The sequence below is a fragment of the Canis lupus genome, chromosome 7, assembly GCF_003254725.2.
Source record: "Canis lupus dingo isolate Sandy chromosome 7, ASM325472v2, whole genome shotgun sequence".
In the NCBI taxonomy this organism is placed as follows: domain Eukaryota; kingdom Metazoa; phylum Chordata; class Mammalia; order Carnivora; family Canidae; genus Canis; species Canis lupus.
Window position 1 is genome coordinate 34,538,820 of NC_064249.1, and position 19,300 is coordinate 34,558,119.

General features: G+C 37.3%; 1 protein-coding gene across 8 annotated transcripts in view; it reads right to left on the minus strand.

Annotated features, from left to right (window-relative positions):
• AKT3 (AKT serine/threonine kinase 3) overlaps positions 1-19,300 on the minus strand; it is a 309,052-nt gene that overhangs the window by 227,994 nt on the left and 61,758 nt on the right. For 5 of the 8 annotated variants that reach the window (XM_049112398.1, XM_025430550.3, XM_025430548.3 and 2 more), the window contains exon 2: positions 18,524-18,585. The exons of the other annotated variants lie outside the window; for them this stretch is intronic. Coding sequence is in view for 4 of the 5 variants with exons in the window: in XM_025430550.3 (XP_025286335.1) it covers positions 18,524-18,585 (62 nt within the window). In the remaining variant the exon portion in view is untranslated. The remainder of the gene's footprint in view (positions 1-18,523; positions 18,586-19,300) is intronic. 8 annotated transcript variants of the gene reach the window in all.

Consider the following 19,300-nt stretch of genomic DNA (forward strand, 5'->3'; position numbering starts at 1 on the left):
TGCCTCTCCTCCCCACCGCCTGTGCTCTCTCTTGCTCTCTGTCTCTCAAACAAATAAATACAATATATTTTTTTAATTTAGTAGAAAGTTTTTACCTGCAAAAACTCCTAAAGATTGCCTGTTTATATACATCAGGCTTTCAAAGCCTTGCATTTTGAAGAGTAATGTGTCGAGGCTAGCCCTGCCATATGATTCAGAGTGACATCTAGTGGCAACTCCGTTGAACAGTACATGTTTGGTATTCCCATCTCCTGTAACTACAAACGAACAGTACCCAGCACATGGTAGGCACTCAAACACTACTGCATCCATCAGCTACTCTACCATTAATACTTTACCCTAATATCCTAATTTCTCCATTCTTACTGAACTTCCTCCTTCCTTTCCCACCATTCCAGGCCTTCATTCTGCCTGTTTTCCCAGTCTACAAGTTCCCCTCCACACTTGCTCACTTGTCTCATTCTCTATGGAGTCCTTAGTCAGTCCTCTATTTTTCCCATCTACTTTTCCTTCACTGTACACATCTTTTAAAAAATATTTTATTTATTTGATAGAGAGCATTAGCAGGGCAGAGGAAGAGGAAGAGGCAGCAAGGAGCCTGACGCAGGGCTCCATCCCAGGACATCCCAGCTCATCTCAGGTGAGCTGAGACTAAGGCAGATGCTTGCATAACCCACCGAGTCACCCACGTGTCCTCACTGTACACATTTTATCAATCTCTACCCTATGTCTTTTGTAAAATCCATTTTCTGTGGAATTGCTCTGAGCATGGCAATATTAAACCATGAAACTAAGCCAAATGCATCAACCATAATTCATGCAACCCTGGGCAATTACTTAATTCATCTCCAGTTGACTTGAACATCTATCAAGTCAAATTGATAGATGATTATTTACCAAAATCAATCATGTCACATCTTCTTTATCCTTATTCAAACTCCTCTCCCCAAACTCCATCTCTCTCATCCTCTAATAAGCTCACCTCCTAGAAAACATGGAAACCACTGAAAGTAAGTAACCTCAACTTCCGGACTCTGCATTTCGAAGCAGATGCTTTATTTAGAACAGCCTCTATTTCTCTTCCTCCAAGGAGGACACGGACATCCTCTTTGTCAAGGGATAGTCCTTACTCTTGTGCTCCATTTTTGTTGTTATATGTAAGATCTGGTTACATCAATGATTATACCTCTCTTGAATGTTCAAAATTCCCCTCTGTATTTTGACACCTTCCCTACAACCTATGAACATGCCCACCCCATCCAAACAGCATCTTTCTTTGACCTGTTGTAATCTATTTTCTTTCATTTTATATTAAAAAAAAAAAACTCAAAAGAATAACCTAGTGACTCTCTTCATTTCTATATCCATTCACCACCCAATCAAAACTCCACTGGGTCCAGGGAATGGTGGGAGAACCTACCTTACAGAAGTCTGGCCAGCTAATCACAACCAGCTGCTAAGCCAGGGCTAACACTGTGTACAGAGTTCTAATCAGGGCTTGTTGGCAGGCCTCTGTTTTATTATTTAACATAACTGGAAGTTTATTTTTGATACAAAATCAAAAATCACTAAATGAGAGAATATTTTCAACTAAGAAAAAAATCTACTCAATACTGGAAAGTACCAAAAAGAAAAAAAAAAGTGATATGTATCCAAAAGCATATAAGCATATAAAGCATATAAGCATATAAGCACCTGAAAGGTATCTCTAGTAAAATGACATGGCATAGCATCTTAAGTAGCCCTGAAATGTTGACTTAATTATAGTTAACCACTAGCAGTGCTTTCTGAACAGCTCTGATTCTGAAATGAACATTCTTTGTATTTGATGATACTAATTCAGCCTTTTTTGTGGTCGATGCTATAAATGTTACGGAAATTATGTACTGCCCATGTTCATTACCTAAATTTCACATAATAATAGGTTTGTTAAATTAATTTTTCCCTAAAATAGATAAAACAATTATTCTTTATTAAGGATTAATCACTTGCCAAAATTAATTGTCTAAAACAACCTCATTTCAATTACACACTAGTCTTAGATCTGGTGTTTTCAACTTTTTATTTTTTCAAACTTAACTACACTTTAAATTTTTAAATAACAGAAACCCTTTGCAGGTTTATAAGTGGTCTGCTCCCTTTATGTTCATCAGTAGCTTCTGGGTACTCAAAAGTGTTTTGTTCCAGAGAATAAAGCTATAAATAGAAAATGCTATAAACTGGAGGATGTCATCCAAGGTCTATTTAATTCAGTAAAATAGTACTAATCAGTACCAGCTAACCCAACCTTAAATCTAGGTCCTTGGAATGGAAAGGTGAGGAAAAGGAAGTTAAAGTTTTTGTTACTCCTTCTAGGCACAGAATTCACTGTAATCAAGTACTTGAAATGGGCAAGTGTACCTTGGGCATAATTTCTACATCCTTTCCAATACAAACTTTTCTCCCACACCCTGCTGTTATTTCTACCAGTTTCAAGGTTTTCATGCTTTCTTATATTATGTCATACCATCTTGATCTGCCTTCACTTTCCCAAATGCCCCAGATTTCAAAATATACTTCTTCCCTCTACCAAACTCTGATCTTACCAGGCTACAGCGCAACCTGATTCGGAATAAGTAAAAAGGAATAAGTAAAAAGATATGCCTAAACCTTTTAAAAGATAATTTTACAAAATAATAGTAACAAAAGGGAAAGAGTACCGTTACAGTGTCGAAAACTAGCAGTCACTACTTTAATCAAGTGATCAAAGCTAACATCACTAGCAATGGAATAAATCGAAACTGAACACCACCCCAGAGGATACAGGGACACAGCATCTCTTCTGTGATAGCGCCAAAAATGTATAACCTGAATTTAACAGTGGGAAAAAAAAAAAAATCAGACAATCCCAATTTGAGGGACATTCTACAAAATAACTTGCATGTAATCTTCAAAAGCATCAAGACCATAAAAGTAAAGACTGTGGAGCCATTCCAGGCTAAATGAAAATAAAGACAACCGAATGCAATGCAAGATCTCAGATTAGAATTTCTTAATAAAAAAAACATTATTGAAAGAACTGACAAAATCTGAACAGGGCCTGATGATTAGAGGGTAGTGACTGTTTTATCAATATCAATTTCTCAACTTAATAGTTATACTCTCCTCATTCAGAAGAATGTCCTCCTTTTTTAAGAAATATCCACCAAAGTATTTGAGAGTCTTAGAACATCTTACACTCAAATAGATCAGGAAAGAAAAGCTTCGGAGTTATTCTTACAACTTCTCTATAAGTCTGAAATTATCTCAAAATGTAGATTAAGAGTAAATAAAATGTAAAGGTTTTTACACTTGCATTCCTTATTTGCATTTTGACATAGCTTTATCTAACAAAGCTCTTAATAGGTTCTATAGATAGATTTCATTCATTCATTATTCACTCAACAAACACTGTGTCCCTTACTCTCTGACAGGCAAGGGGAGCACAACAGGAGCAAGTGGAGAAAAATCACTGCTTTCATGGAGTTTGTATTTGATGGGAGAGACACAAGTAGAGCGTACAGTTATGTGTAGAGTATATGTTAAATACTGATAAGTTCCAAGGAGAAAAACACAAAACAGGGAGAGGACTAAAGTTTTAGATGAGGTAGCCAAGGACATCACTGAGAAATAACTTTTAAGAAAAACTGAAGAGATGTGAGGAAACTAGGCACAAGTACCTGGAGGCGAGGGAGAGGGAAGATGGGGGAGAGATTTCTTGACATGGAGAACACCGAGGCTTTGAGCTGGGAACATGCCTGCCATCCTCCTGGGACAGCCAGAGAATGAAGAACAAGGAAGGAATCAGTAAGAAAAAGTCAGAGAAGTAATGAGGAATCTAAAGCCTTTTAGATCCCACGGAAGATTCTGGCTTAGACCATGGGTGAAGTGGAAGCTATGGGAGGTTTCTGAGTAGAGAAGCCAGATCATCTGACTCAAGTTTTTGTTTTTTAAAGATTTTGTTGGGGATCCCTTGGGTGGCCCAGCGGTTTAGTGGCCTGCCTTTGGCCCAGGGCGCGATGCTGGAGTCCCAGGATCGAGTCCCACATCGGGCTCCCGGCATGGAGCCTGCTTCTCCCTCCTCCTGTGTCTCTGCCTCTCTCTCTCTCTCTCTCTATGTCTATCATAAATAAATGAATCTTAAATAGATAGATAGATAGATAGATAGATAGATAGATAGATAGATAGATAAAGATTTTATTTATTTGAGAAAAAGAGAAAGAGCGCAAGAGCGAGGAAAAGGAGAGGGAGAAACAGATTCCCTGCTGAGTAGGGAGCCCAACGAGGGATCCCAGGTCGATGCCAGGACCCTGAGATCATGACCTGAGCCAAAGGCAGATGCTCAACCGACTAAGCCATCCAGGCACCCTAACTCAAGTTCTTAGAAGATCACATGGAAGGTACTCCTGGAAAACAGAATAAAGGGGGACAAGGACAGTTTGGATGAGCATTAACAATCAAAACTAACTTCTCCACAGTGCCAGCCCCATGTTATAAAACACAATAAAGTAGGATGAAAGATTATAAAGTGAACTTGCCTTTGGTCAGCAGGTGAACAGAACACTGCCAGTACCCAAGAGCCATCCAAATGTCCCCTCCTGCTTGCATCCTCTTATCCTTCCCCTGGAGGTATAAACATTCTCCTGACTTTTACCTAGTTTTATTATAGTATTAGCACCTAGCTATGTCTCCCAAAATACAGAATGTTTGCTGCATTTGAAGGTCATCTATATTAGAAGAAAACCTTATGCATCATCTGTACCTTACTTCTTTCACTCAATATCAGGGGTGTGAGATTCATACGTGTCTAGTGTAGCATTAGTCCATTCATTTTCTTTGTTGTATAGTATGCCACTGTGCGTACCACAACTTCTTTATCTATTCCATCATACACAGGCATGTTCCCAGTTTCTTGTCATTGCAAGCCATGCTACTGTGGACATTCCCATACGTGTCTCCTGGTGAAAACATATACACATTACTCTAAGTCGAATTCTATTACTGAGTCAGAAGGTATGGTTATTCTCAACTCTACTAGATAATACCAAACTGTTCTAGTTGGGCCAGTGTTTGTTTTTGCCAACATTTCCAACCTTTGGTATTATCAAGATTTCTAGTCTTTACCAATGTGGTGTTTGTGTAGAAACTATCATATGGTGATTTTTATTTATAAACCTCTGGTTTTGGGATGCTTGAGTGAGTATCAGCGGTTGAGTATCTGCCTTTGGTTCAGGGTGTGATCCCAGAGTCCCGGGATCGAGTCCCATATCGGGCTTCTTGCATGGGGCCTGCTTCTCCTGTCTCTGCCTCGCTCGAATACGTAAATAAAATCTTTAAAAAACAACAACAACAACAACAACAAATCTCTGGTTTCTAATGAGGTTGCACATTTTGTTTTTCACTTTTGTCATTCTTTCATCTCTTCCTGGAACTATGAATTGAGAGCATGCACATTCTGCAAACTATTACCACCATGACTCCATAGTTCCTTTCATCTTGTAAAACTGAAACTTTGTACCCATTAAACGGTAACTCCCCAACCCCACACTCTGAGCCCCTGGCAACCAGCATTCTACCTACTATCTTCATGAATTTGGCTTCTCTGGGTACTTCATATAAGAGGATGGGATCATACAGTATTTGTCTTCTGAGGCCAGTTCTGTGCTACACTTCCTGCCTAACCACCTGCACAAAGCAAAGCAGTATATCACCCAGGTACTGAAAGACTAGATTCTGGTCACTGATAAGACCCCTATCACAGGAGGCACACCTCACCAAGTGGAATTTCTCCCATTACCTAAGTATTCAATCAGAACAGACAGAGGACAGCTGGCTGAGGCCAGACTCTGCTCCCATGCAGCCAAGCCCGTTTACCTTACCCTTGCTCCAAGTACTCACTGAATCCCAAATATTAAGTTTAAAGCTGAGATGCTGACAGAACATCCTCCCCTGGCTCCTGAAAATTCGGTAAGTCAAGGAACAATAGTTTAGAAAGATTTCTCCAATCCCTGGGATCATGTGACAGTTAGCTACAGCATAGATATGCACCAATGAAGGCTCTGTCCCAGTTACCTAGATGTCTGGGCCAAATAAGACAATGACCATCCTCCCATGACTCTATGCAGAGATCTAAGGATCTTTCTCTGTTTAATCATCAGCCACATATACATAGGAAGTGATCTACAAAGCACACAGGACTGCCTGATAAGGATTCAATGTTAGGTAGAAAAAAATACCAGTTAACTTAAAGACAACCTTTTCAAAGACAATTATATGAAAGTATTTCAAGGAATATAATATATAAGCATTTTAAGAACTGTATGAAATGCTTATTTTATTGTTAAAGACAAAATGTCCAGAGTTTTGGTTCTTTCATCCAGGAATCTTTGTTGACTGAACTCCTGATACTAATCCAAATCCCGTATCTCATAAGAAATTATGAGATGGGGCTCCTGGGTGGCTCAGCTGGCTCAGGTCACGATCAACAGGTTGTGAGATCAATCCCCATGTCAGGCTTCACCCTGGGTATGGAACCCACTTAAGATTCTCTCTCTCCCTCTGCCCCACTCCGCCCCCTGATGCCCACATGTGAATTCCCTCTCTCTAAAATAAAGAAATAAATCTTTAAAAAAGAAATTATGTTGCTAGGGCAGTTTCTTAAAGTCAAAATAACAGGGTTTTATCAGCATACCTAGTAATTTTAAATGAAGAAAGCATCTACAGTACCCCCCTAAATTTCTGAAAAAAAGCTTAACACTGTCATGGTAATTCTGAGTTTCTGAGAAGTTCTGGCATGGATTTAGTGACTAAACAATGTGAAATGGATAAATTTAAAATATGTTTATTAAAATTAATTTTTCATTTCTAGAGGCAAAAAAATAATCATTTATTCTCAGGCTAGATTGATGATCATCTGTTCTCAAAATTTTTCATGTCAACAGAAAATACTAAAATAAAATCATAACAATGAATTTACTATATATTTTTTTAACTGCCAAATTTGAGACTCTATGTAATGATTTGAACAACCTAACACACCATTTCCCAGAAACAAGTTTTTTAGGGAAGGATAGTGTCAAAATTATCTTTTTTATCTGACTTATATATAATCAATGATCCACCCTCTACAGATGGCTATGAAAGCAACCAAAAAAAAATGTTGCTATGTGACAAAGTGCATCATGCTCCACAAAATGGACTGTTTTCCATACTATTAATAAGGCTATTAACAGACTTCCTCTCAAACCCTACTTTTCAATAAGTCCCTTCAAGACTTCTTCATCTTGAAATTCAAGTAATTTCAGGAAAAAAGTAAGATATGTGAATGGTTAAGACTGACCTGAGCACATCTGGCAATTGCCAATTATGCATGGCAAGGTAAGGACTGTTGACACTATATTTAAAATGTAAATCTCCTAATCTTCCAAAATCATTCACTCTCTTGGTTCCAGAAATATTTCTAGAACTAACCATAGCTTTCCAGATTGGGGCCAAGTATTTTATAGTGAATTTTAATGTTGGTTTATAGATCTGGTATTTGCCATTTACTTACTTTATGACATAAAGACAGCCTTATCTGAACAGAAAATATTTTAACAACTTATGAAAGCAAAAAAAAAAAAGCTATTTCTAAGTGTAATTCCTCAATTATGAAATCAAATATCAGATTTTCCTACTGAATGAAAAATTATCATCTTTCTATTCTTCATTAAATACTGTCTACTAGCTACAGAGAATTATATGGATTATTTTCATAAAGAAATATTATCTGATTTAAAGTTTGTTATTGTTGATAATTAATAAAACCAATCAACTTATAAATCATCATTTTACTCTATCTAAAACTCCTATAAGTTTTAAATAGTAAATAAACAGCCTACCCACCAGCATTTTGTTTCTGGAGAGTCTAATCATTATAACAATCACATCAATTAAATTATTTAAAGTTTATTACTCCCAGAATAAATCCCTACTCATTTTTTATACTGGTAAGCTGTATTTCAAGGAACTTTGCTACCTTTAAAACTGAGTATTCACAGATTTTATACATTTCATTAAATGACTGAACAGCTAGTGCTTTCCAGTGAATTACTTGCAAGTTCACCTTCATTATCTACCTTAAGGCTTGAGGTCAAAGCCTACCTAGGACAAAATATTCTAGCAGTCCCCTCAGGGATATATGTCATTATTCCCATTGGCTAAAAGCACACCAATTAACAAGAAAAGTTTCACAACAGATTTAGAACAAGAAAGAATTCATAGAACAGATGCCCATACCAAAATTCTTCATAGAATACTTAAATGTAAATGAAGACAATTATGATGATATCAAAAAAGTTTAGTAAATCAATTTGGAAGGTTTCTAGAGAAGCTACACCCCCTAGCTGCATGGCAATTTTTAAAGTAAGTATATCCCAAACCACAGCATCTGGAGTAGAGGCCAGAAGAGTGTTAAAATTATCTCCTTAATCATTCTAGAATTTACATACCTCTTTCCCTTAAGATTTAAAATTAAATTCTGTTCCAGTTTATTACCTTTTAGACATAAATATGGCTTTTGCTTTAATGTCAAAAGATCTGGAAACGCACAGCCTTCACTACCTTTTCCACTCCATCTATGTCCTCGGCACAATATTAAGACGGGGAGGCGTTACCTTGAACACCCTCCAGTGGCTGGCTCTGCAGCACAACAGAAGCACTGTCATCATGAGCTCTCATTTCACTGTGGACCGCTCTGAAGGACAGTTACAAAACCATCAACTTAAGACACCTGATTACAATCCTTTCAACTGTAGTACAAACTCAACTTTTAAAAAATGAAAACTGTACATCATTACCTAAAATTGCCTCTATTTGCAAAATTCTTAACTCCAGATCTCCTCTATCAATTGTGTTAGATGCTGTAAATAACAGAATGGTTGATTTCTTTTTAATCTGTTGTCATAATCAAGCAATATTCAGAAAGTAAAAGTGGAAAGAAGGAAGGAAATTAGTCAAAATGCAAACAGTGAATCCTCCTGAAAGAAAAGTACAGATAAATGTTTAAAATAAGTGCCTGTATGTGCTACCCGCCAAACGTAACTATCTAACATTTTTTTTCTTGGCCCTCATTCAAGGGCAATTGGAGTTAAACAACATATACACTGAGACTATGCTTCCCCAAACAGGGAGTTTACTTATTAGTCAGATAAGCAGCGTGTGCCTGTTGAGAGAAAAAAATTATTGGCTACAGTTTTAAGAAAACCTTTCACTAAAATTTATGCCAACTTAGAATAGAATTACATATTCATGTTAACATTTAAATATAAAGCATTAAATCCTGAGCACTGACCTCTAGAAAATAAGATTGGTTTAAAAATACACTGTAACAAAGAACGGTAATAAAAGAAAAACACCAAAAAAGTCTATATTTAACTGGCTGCTCTGTCATTAGAAAGGTGCCCCATTACTACCATATGTTACTCAAATATGTTATCACACCTACAATTCATCATATGTCTCCCAAGAAATTAATTAGTTCTAACTTTTTCAACTTTGACAAAAACGTCTGCATCAGTCAGATTTCTAGTTATTGCAAACATTTCAAAATTCAAAGCTTTCTTCAGCTTATATTTAACCTTTTAATTACTATTAATGATTTAGCAACATTTAGAACAGCATTCATTAGACAGATGTCTAGTTCTAGAATTTTGAATAATGTAAAGTCATTTACACATACATTTACTTGTGGTGCACATTTACTACGTTAATTTTTCAAAATAAAGTTAATAGAACGTCCAGAACCATTTACTGATACATCACTTCACAGCTGCATTTAGGTCAAAGAACACTTAAAATTTTCATTTTCTCCAGATATCTAAAACGTCGTAAGAACTGAGATCAGAGAACTTACAGTAATAAAATTCTATAATTATAAAACTAATATAAATTAAAAGAAAGATACATAAGAGGACATGTTCATTTGAAAGAGATTTTACATGCTATCATCAGTAAAAAAGAAACAAAAGTAACCAAGCAGACAATTTTCATGAATATTCTCTTTACCAAACTTTTTAAGAGGGGCAAGAAGAGTTCTGTTTGATTTCAAATTACCAGCTGAGGTTATCCTCAACCATATAAACCTGCTTCCATCTCCACTATTGTTTTTAAGACTTTTTTTTTTTTTTTAATTTACTCATGAGAGACACAGAGAGAGAGGCAGAGACACAGGCAGAGGGAGAAGCAGGCTCCATGCAGGGAGCCCGACGTGGGACTTGATCCCGGGTCTCCAGGATCACAGCTTGGGCTGAAGGCAGCGCTAAACAGCTGAGCCACCCAGGCTGCCCCATCTCCACTATTTAAACTACTCTGTCAAGGCTACCAACCACTTCCTAAGTATTCATTCATTAAGTATCTGTTGAGTGATGAATGACACAACAGACAAGATCCTGCTCTCACAGAGCTTACAATCTAATGGGAATGAAAGGGAAAATAAACGTAGTAAATTTGTAAATAAGAGGTAGAAAGGAGTCTGGTGAGTAAACAGTACTTCAGTAGTGCCAAGTGCTAACATCTCCTGATTCCCTTAACCCAACAAAAATCCAATAAACCACAAACAACAAAAGCTTGCAGTAGCTTCAGTAAAGCCATGGAAGACACTAGTGGATTCTCCTTCAGTTATCTAAACTAACAAAACAAGGGGTAATCTAACAATCATCTCTATCTAGTAAAGAACTAGATTTCCATTCTCAAGTTACTCTTTAGGTTGAAGGAACTGTCCAGCTTAATCAGAAGGAGGGCGGCCACTGGAACCTGCTGGAACTGCCAGGAACACCTGCTGGTAGCTCTCACTCTTCTCTTTGCAGGGCCCCAGGCTCCAGCCTCCTGCAAAGGAGAATGCCACCCGCTGACTATGTAATTATTGAGCTGGAGAAAAACTTGAGAGATATCAGATGTCCTTTAGGAAGCTTTCCTTGACCTCCTCCTCAAGGAGGCTTAAGTATGTCTACCTCTTTACTCCTATATTCCATAAAAAGCAGAAATGACATTCTTTTTTTTAATTTTTTTTAAATTTATTTATGATAGTCACGGCGGGGGGGGGGGGGGCAGAGACACAGGCAGAGGGAGAAGCAGGCTCCATGCACCGGGAGCCCGACATGGGATTCGATCCCAGGTCTCCAGGATCGCGCCCTGGGCCAAAGGCAGGCACTAAACCGCTGCGCCACCCAGGGATCCCCAGAAATGACATTCTTATTTATGTTTGTATTCTCAGAACCTATCTTAAGTCTGGCCCAGGAGTTTAAAGGGACTTTTCACTAATAAAAGTACCATTTTAGAAAGATTATTCTGCAACACACTATATGTTAACTAAATTTAATTTAAATAAAAGATTAAAAAAAGAAAGACCATTCTGATAACAATAAAACAAAAGATTCAAAGACTGAGGTTTATAACTGCTGTGAAACTATCTGTATTATGTATAAGTGCACTACTCTCTACTGGGGTGGAGGGGAGAGTACCCATTCACATTCAATAGATATTTATTAGGGTCTTACCATATATAAGGTTATATTACAGGACACAAAAATGTAAAAGACTGATATGGGTTTGTACCATCACAGAGGGTTTTTCCAGGGGTGGAAAAACCCATAATTAAAAAGAAAATAAATAATAATTTTAGACTGCAATAAGTTCTGTGATGGAAATTTACAAGGCTGACTTACACTGATATTTTATTGCTTTCTTAGACACTCAAAGGTTTCAGACTACTTTACATAGGACGCACTGCAAGGGAAAAGATAAGACCTTAGGTAGATATTGCAGAAATGCAGGTAAAGAGATTAGAAGTTCAAGTCAAATCAATTAGCCTTTAATAAATATCACAGTGCCTCATGTGCCACAATGTGAGCATAATGAAATCCCATCTTAGTCCTGAAGAGCTTGATTTCTAATGAGGGAGAGACATGTACATAGATCATCTGGACTAGATAATGCATGAGGCTTAGAGAGTCATAGAGAAGAGCACTTGGCTAACCTAAAAGTAGTTAGGAAGTTTCCTAAATGGAAAAAAAAAAAAGGTCCATAATAATAATTTAAAAATGCAAATAGCTTACATCTTTTGAAGGAAGAATTACTAGGACAAGATAATAGCATGTACAGAGGAAACTAAAGGAAGTGGAAGATAGAAACATTTCCAGCCCAGCGATTTGAAGAAACCTAGCAATTTGTCAGTAAAGATCAGGGGAATAAGTGTTAACAAAACAAAAAAAAAAAAGATGGGCTCAGTTTTGAAGATCTAAATTCATGAAGACATTGAGATATCCATGGGAAATTTCAAAATCTTCAAAGAGAGGCACCTGTGTGGCTTGGCTGGTTAAGCAACTGACTCTTGGTTTTGACACAGGTCATGATCTCAGGGTCTTGGGATGGAGCCCTGCATCTGGCTCTATTGCTCAGTGGGGAGTCTGCTTGTCCCTCTCCCTTTGTTCCTCTCCACACACACACACTCTCTCTCTCTTCCTTTCTCTCAAATAAATAAATAAATAAAATCTTCTTTAAAAAATAAAAATAAATATTCAACTAGAACATGAAAAAGAGGTTCTTTCATTCACTGGTAACAAATATTGTGGATTCACTAACACAGTTAATATACCATACAGTCATGAGAGCAGAACTAAGAGTTCGCAGAGAGGTTGGAAGAGGCTCAAGAACAGAGTAAGGATGAGATATAATAACATTCTGTGAGTATCAAAAGAAAATGTGTCAATGAAAGAGTGCTCTGACACAGGGATGAACTAAGAAAGTCAGATGTCAAGGAAGCCAAGAGAGATGTTGTGTCCAATAAGTAGTGGGTAGTAAATGATATTACATGATACAAATGCTCCTAGAAGCCCAAATGGTGAAGGCCACTGACTATGGTAAACACAGGTAATGACTAGCTTTAGAGAATAGTTTTATCAGGCCTAAGTCCTAGTGAATCACTAAGAGGAACATAAGGACCAATATGTGAACCATATTTTTGTAACAGCAATTTATTATTTTATAAACACATCTAATATTATTAGAAGATGCAAATATAAAAACAAATTTTTAAAATTGTGTAAGAGTAACAGTAACAATTTCCAGTAACAGATTCACTTTTCAAATTTGTTTTCATAAGAAAAAATTTCCAAGTTAAAAAATACTCAATAATATGTTTCTTTTTTTATCATTTAGAGATAAATGAAAGATCTGTATGAAACAATGTGACATTTGAGATTTGCTTCCAAATAATCCAAGAGGTAAAGGAGTAAGTAGATGTACAGTTGGTATTAATTATATGGTGTTTTGATTATACTGTTCTCTCTGTTGTACATGTTTGAAAATTTTATAAAAGACAGCTTATTACCTAAAAGAAAACAAAAATAAATATTTGTATTTATTCTAACTCAACAGTAAATCATGCTTACGAGGATCAGAAATTAACCTCAAAGTGTCAAAAGGAATGAAAACAGTAGAATTTCTATAAACTGAACTTATCAAACATATAAATAGAAGAAAATAAGCATTAAGCAAATTCTAGAAGCTAGCTTTGGTTTCATGAACATTGTAAATTATAAAATGTCATAAGACTAAAATTTTACAGTCAAATCATGAAATATAAATGCTATGTTTTTCCCAAGAAGGTGAGATATATACATACATACATATATCTCATAATAAACATATGGGGTAAAATTAAATTACTTAAGGCAAAAGGTCTCCGACAGTCTTACACAGTGACAGAGGTAGGAGCTGATATCTGTTACAGCTGACACTGGCTGGAAGCTGTTAATTCTCACATATTCTTCCTCATTTCTGTTACTAGATGTTTTTTCACCTGAATAATTCCAATTCATCCTTCAGGTCACCACATTACTTATTTCAGGAGTCTGACCCCAGCTAAACATACTGGGAGACAATATCACACCATATCCTCCCATGGAACCCTTATCCCTATTACAGAAACAGTTCACTGTAGCACCAAGAAGGAAAGGGCCACGTCTTCTAAAAAATCTTATTGAGATCTACTTCATATATCACAAAAATCACATTTTAAAGTATAAAAATCGTGGGTTTCAGGTTGTTCAGAGGTTGTGCAACCATCACCACTAATTCCAGAACTTTTCATCACCCTAGAAAGAAACACCGAATCCATCGGCAGTCTCTCCCCATCCACGCCTCCTCTCAGCTCCTGGCAACCTCTACACTGCTGTCCACCTCTGGATTTGCCTATCCCGGACATTTTATGTAAGTGGAATCATACAATATGCGATCTTTTGTCTAACTTTTTCCACTTAGCAGAAAGTTTTCAAGGTACATCCACTTTGGAGCATGTAACAGTACTTCTTCATTCCTTTTCTGGATGAGTGATACTCCATTTTATGGATTACATCATATTTTGTTTATCCACATATCAGTTACTGGACATTTGGATGACTTTCACTTTGGGGCTATTATGAAAAACGCTACTATGAACATTCATACACAAGATTTTATGGAAACACAGGATTTCGATTCTCTTGGATATATACACTCAATTCTCTAGCTGTGGAACTACTGGCAACTCCATGTGTAAGGTTTTTAGGAACTGCCAAACTGCTTTCCAAAGCAGCTTCACCAGGTCACAATCCCAGCAGCCTGTCTGAGGGACCCCATCTCTGTAACCTCACCAATACTTTCAATGATCTTTTTAATTATAGACATCCTACGAGTGTAAAGTGGTATCTCATGAGATTTTGATTTCCATTTCTCTGATGGCTAATAACACCGAACATATCTCTTCATGTATTATTGGCCATTTGTATATTTTCTCTGGAGAAATGTCAATTCGGATTCTGCCCATTTTTATTTGTCATCTTTTACAATTGAGTTAGAAAAAAATCTTGATATATTCTGGGTACCTCGACCTTTATTAGATATATAAGTTACGGATACTTTTTCCCATTCTGTGGGTCATCTTTTCACTTTCTTAACAGTGTCCTTTGACCCAGAAAAGGTTTTAATTTTGATGAATTCCAATTTATCAGCTTTTCATTGGTTGCTTGTGCTTTTGATGTCAAATCTAAAAAACTATCACCTAACTGAAGGTCACAAAGATTTACCCATTTTCTTCTAAGAGATACATAGTTTTAGTTCTCATGTTTAAGTCCATTTTCAGTTATTTTTTACATATATAATGTGAGGTAGGGGTTCAAAATTCATTCTGGCACATGTGGAAATCCAGTTGTCCCAGTACCATTTGTTGAAAACTATTCTTCCCCCCTGAATGGTCTTGCCACCCCAGTCAAAAATCAATTGCCCACAGATGTATGGGTATATTTCTGGACTCTCAATTTTCTTCCATCACCAATAGGGCCTACATCCTCCATGTCTGCTTTTCACAGCACAAAATGTGGGAGGCACTCAACAAAAGATTTTATAGTTAAAGAAATAATGAAAGGATGAAAGTTTTGAGCCAAGTAATACCTCAGAGAGCATTATCCTAAGCCCATCATTTACAAAGCAAAAAACTAAGACCTAAAAAAGTTGACTAACTCAAAGGCAAAGAACAAGAGACTGAGGTAGATCCAAAATTCATCTCTCCTAACTTCTGGTGCAGGGCTCTTTCCACAATGTCATGCAGCTTCTCAAGTACACCAAATTGCTTTGACATCTGCCAGTGTGCCTCTGAAAACTACATGATAGACAACTGTGCACGAGAATACTTAATCAAAGGGGAACCCTTCATAAGGGTAATTCACCAAATAGCCTTACAACCAAAATGGGCCAGAAAATAATACACCACTGAATACAATGTTCCCCTCCAGACAACTGTCCTCCCATTACATTTTCGGCTCAAGAACACAGCTAGTCACACTTTCAGTCCTGAGGTTAATTCTAAATGGAAGGAAATCATTTATGCCACAGTCAAAATGATAAAGTGACCAGGTGCCTGGTCGCCTCCATTACCCTCATCTCTTCATTTCCCACCACCACTGTGACCCTTCACGCACCACAGTGTTGCAAAGAATGAAGAAATAGACAATTGACATTTGTTTTAAAGATTTATTTCTTTATTTTATTGGTAATCAACATTAATCTGATTTTGCTTGACCACCCAGAAACTTATCTGCTTGCTTCCAAAAACCAGAGAAATCTAAGAGTGGAAAGCAGAAACGTAAGGGGTAACAAGTGAACAGCTAGCTCTAAGACAAGCTTTCAAAAAGATATGGGGAGAAAAAGAAGATACATGACCATGGATAACTGGGGGAAAGGGAAGAGGCTAAGCATTCAAGCTTCACTGCTGCAGTTACGTGTCCACATGAGGGAACCGCTGTGGGCGCAAGTGCTCCACACACAGTATGTGTAAGCTAACTAGACAGCTTCTTGTAGGTGAGGACATATTCCAACTTCAGTGAAACGACACTCTCTTCCCTGAACTCCTCCATGAGTCCCCCTGAGCAGCTAGCTATTCCTTCCAGAGTGCCCCCACTTCTTCTGTGCACCCACATTATCATATGAGGATAGTGTGTGCTAGTAGGGACCTCCCTTATTTGTCTCCCTTCTAAATTACCACCCCACCGAGGCCAGAACCAGGTGTTTTCAAGTGTTGGGTTCAGTGAAGAATCTAACATTGCCCGGCACACAGTATGCACTTGATAGCTCTTTGCTGAATGAATATTTTCAAACTGTTTGTGATAGTGAACACAACTGTTCAAAAATGTTAAGAACAACAAATTCATCAGTTCTTACTGTGATCATTCCCAAACATCACGATTCTCACGTAACTCATCCATATTTCCTTACTCAAGTACAAGGATCGGGGTTGGCCAATCTGCTAAAAAATAAACCTGAGTATGTTTAGAACTCAATGTTGCAGTTGTTGGCCATCTCTTTTACTAATGGACCACAAGTCGCAGGGTCTGTATGGTGATTTACACAGGACCTGGGAACTCATCTCTATAGAACCAAGGAAAGAAATCCCTGAGGGTGAGATGCTGTATGTCCACCACAGAGGTTTGGGTAAAAAGAAGACAACAATGACTATTAAAGGCTGGCCTGGAAGCGAAGGTAAAAGCTTTGGAGTCTGGAAGTCCTGATCTTGAGATGTGCTTCCACTGTGACCTCCTTAGAAAGGTTATTTCATCTCCCTGTGCCTCTTGCAGGTGCTCTTCTGTAAAAGGTAAGAATGCCCATCTCACCATTGAGATCAAATGGTCAATGGGGGCCTAGCCCAGACACCCACACATCAGCATGTTGACAGGCCTCCCCCAACAGATGTCAATGTTTGAGGTTTTTTTTTTTTTTTAAAGATTTATTTATTTATTCAGAGAGAGCGAAGGAGAGGCAGAGACACAGGCAGAGAGAGAAGCAGGCTCCACGCAGGGAGCCCGACGTGGAACCTGATTCCGGGTCCCCAGGATCACACCCAGGGCCGCAGGTGGCGCTAAACCACTGCGCCACGGAGGCTGCCCAATGTTTGAGGTTTTACCCTAAGGAAATTCTGTTTGGATTTTCAAAAGCCCCAGTTCAGTGTAAAATACCTGCCATTAACCGTGTCTACTCATCTATCAAAGATAGCCTGTCAAGGCCCAAAAGTACTGGCATCCCCTCAACCGTGATAAAACAGGGTGAGGCCTATGGAGGGTGATCCCAAATGAAGTTAAAGGAGTAAGAAAAAGAAAAAGCAGTAAAAGTCCCAGAGATGAAGCTTTTCCTATATATATTACATGCAGTCTCACCTAACTGTGCCACTACATACATTCTTAGAAAACTCATAAATTGACCAGTAAACCAATACAACCAATTTGTTATTTTTATATTTTGTAAAATGTATAAGCCCTTTTTTAATGGCTCCACTTTTACTGGCTCCATATCTTTTCTGATGTCAACTTACTGACTTTTTCCCTTTGTTTGTATCACTGCTACAATACTGATTATGTTATATGAAATCACAGCTTTGAGGTTACATACTATATAATAATAAAGTTAATCTTGGGCACACATCATTTTTCTTCTGAATGAAAATGTTCGTCACCTGATAATTATTTTATCTTAATATTAATTGCATACCACCTCCCTGTAAGTTTTCTTACTTTCTTTCAAGTTTGATTTCTGTAGCTCCAGAAGCATATTTGTCTGGTAATTACAACTAAAATAGTATTTATTAAGAGTGTAATTTTTATTATTAAAACAAAAAGCCCCAAACTGCATCTTAATGATGCACTTTTGACCACTATCACCAAAGAAATGACATACCCTCGGATCAACTATTTGCCGTTTTCCAAACCGTCAATTGTGTGCTGAGTCACAGTGTGAATTTTGATAAAATCTTAGTACAGATGGCATGATAACTACACCATACTAATTATTAGTAAGATTTACATAAGAAAAAGCCCATCACATTGTCTACAGATCTCACAAGACAATGTAATGTCCAAACTTACACTTCATGTGTTATTTCTGTTATTAAGGGGCAATCACTACCACTTTTTCCAAATTCCAGCCCAAATTCTCAGTCACTCACCCGCCCGCCATCTTACGAATCCTGTGCTTCCTCTCCGCCTGTGGGCTCCACCAAAGAGGACTCTATAAAGTAAATGTGGAGACAATTATTGCCAAAAGTGAAAGACCTAGAGATTCTTAATAGTTCTAGAAAGGCTCATAAATTAAGTCTTTGATTCATTAAGTTTGAGAGGAGAAAGTCAAAATCCAAAAGCCAGCGAGTAGGAATAGATTACACTCCAATTCTAAAACATCAAAACAAATCTAATGTTTAAAATACAACTTTTTAAAATCCAGAAAATGAATTTAATATTATTTGTGAAGAAAGATCTAAAAGGCACTTCTGTTTTCCTGGGCTCACAAAAAAAAACTCAATCTATCAATGAAATCAGAGAAAATAAAAGAAATATTTGAATATAAACAAATCAGGAAGTACATTTAAGGTCACACACATGAATAGAATGTGAAAGTTCTCTTTCCTTCTACTGTTAGCATAGTTAGGCTCCGTCTCTAAACTGGACAATCTCATCTACCTTCTTCTCCCCTGCAGGTAGAGTAAAAGCAGCATCTCTGCCCACATGCCAGAAATCCCACCCTTCTTCCCACATCCCTTCTTAATTAATATTATCACATGTTCCCTATCAATGAAGAGCAAAAACATCAGATCATTTTGAACTTTCCACCATTACACATGTAAAATTTATGCCAAGTCAAAATAATGATAACAAGAGGTTAAATAAACACAACACTTGCTATGTTAGAGGCACAGTGCTAAATGCTTTCCATAAATTACTTAATT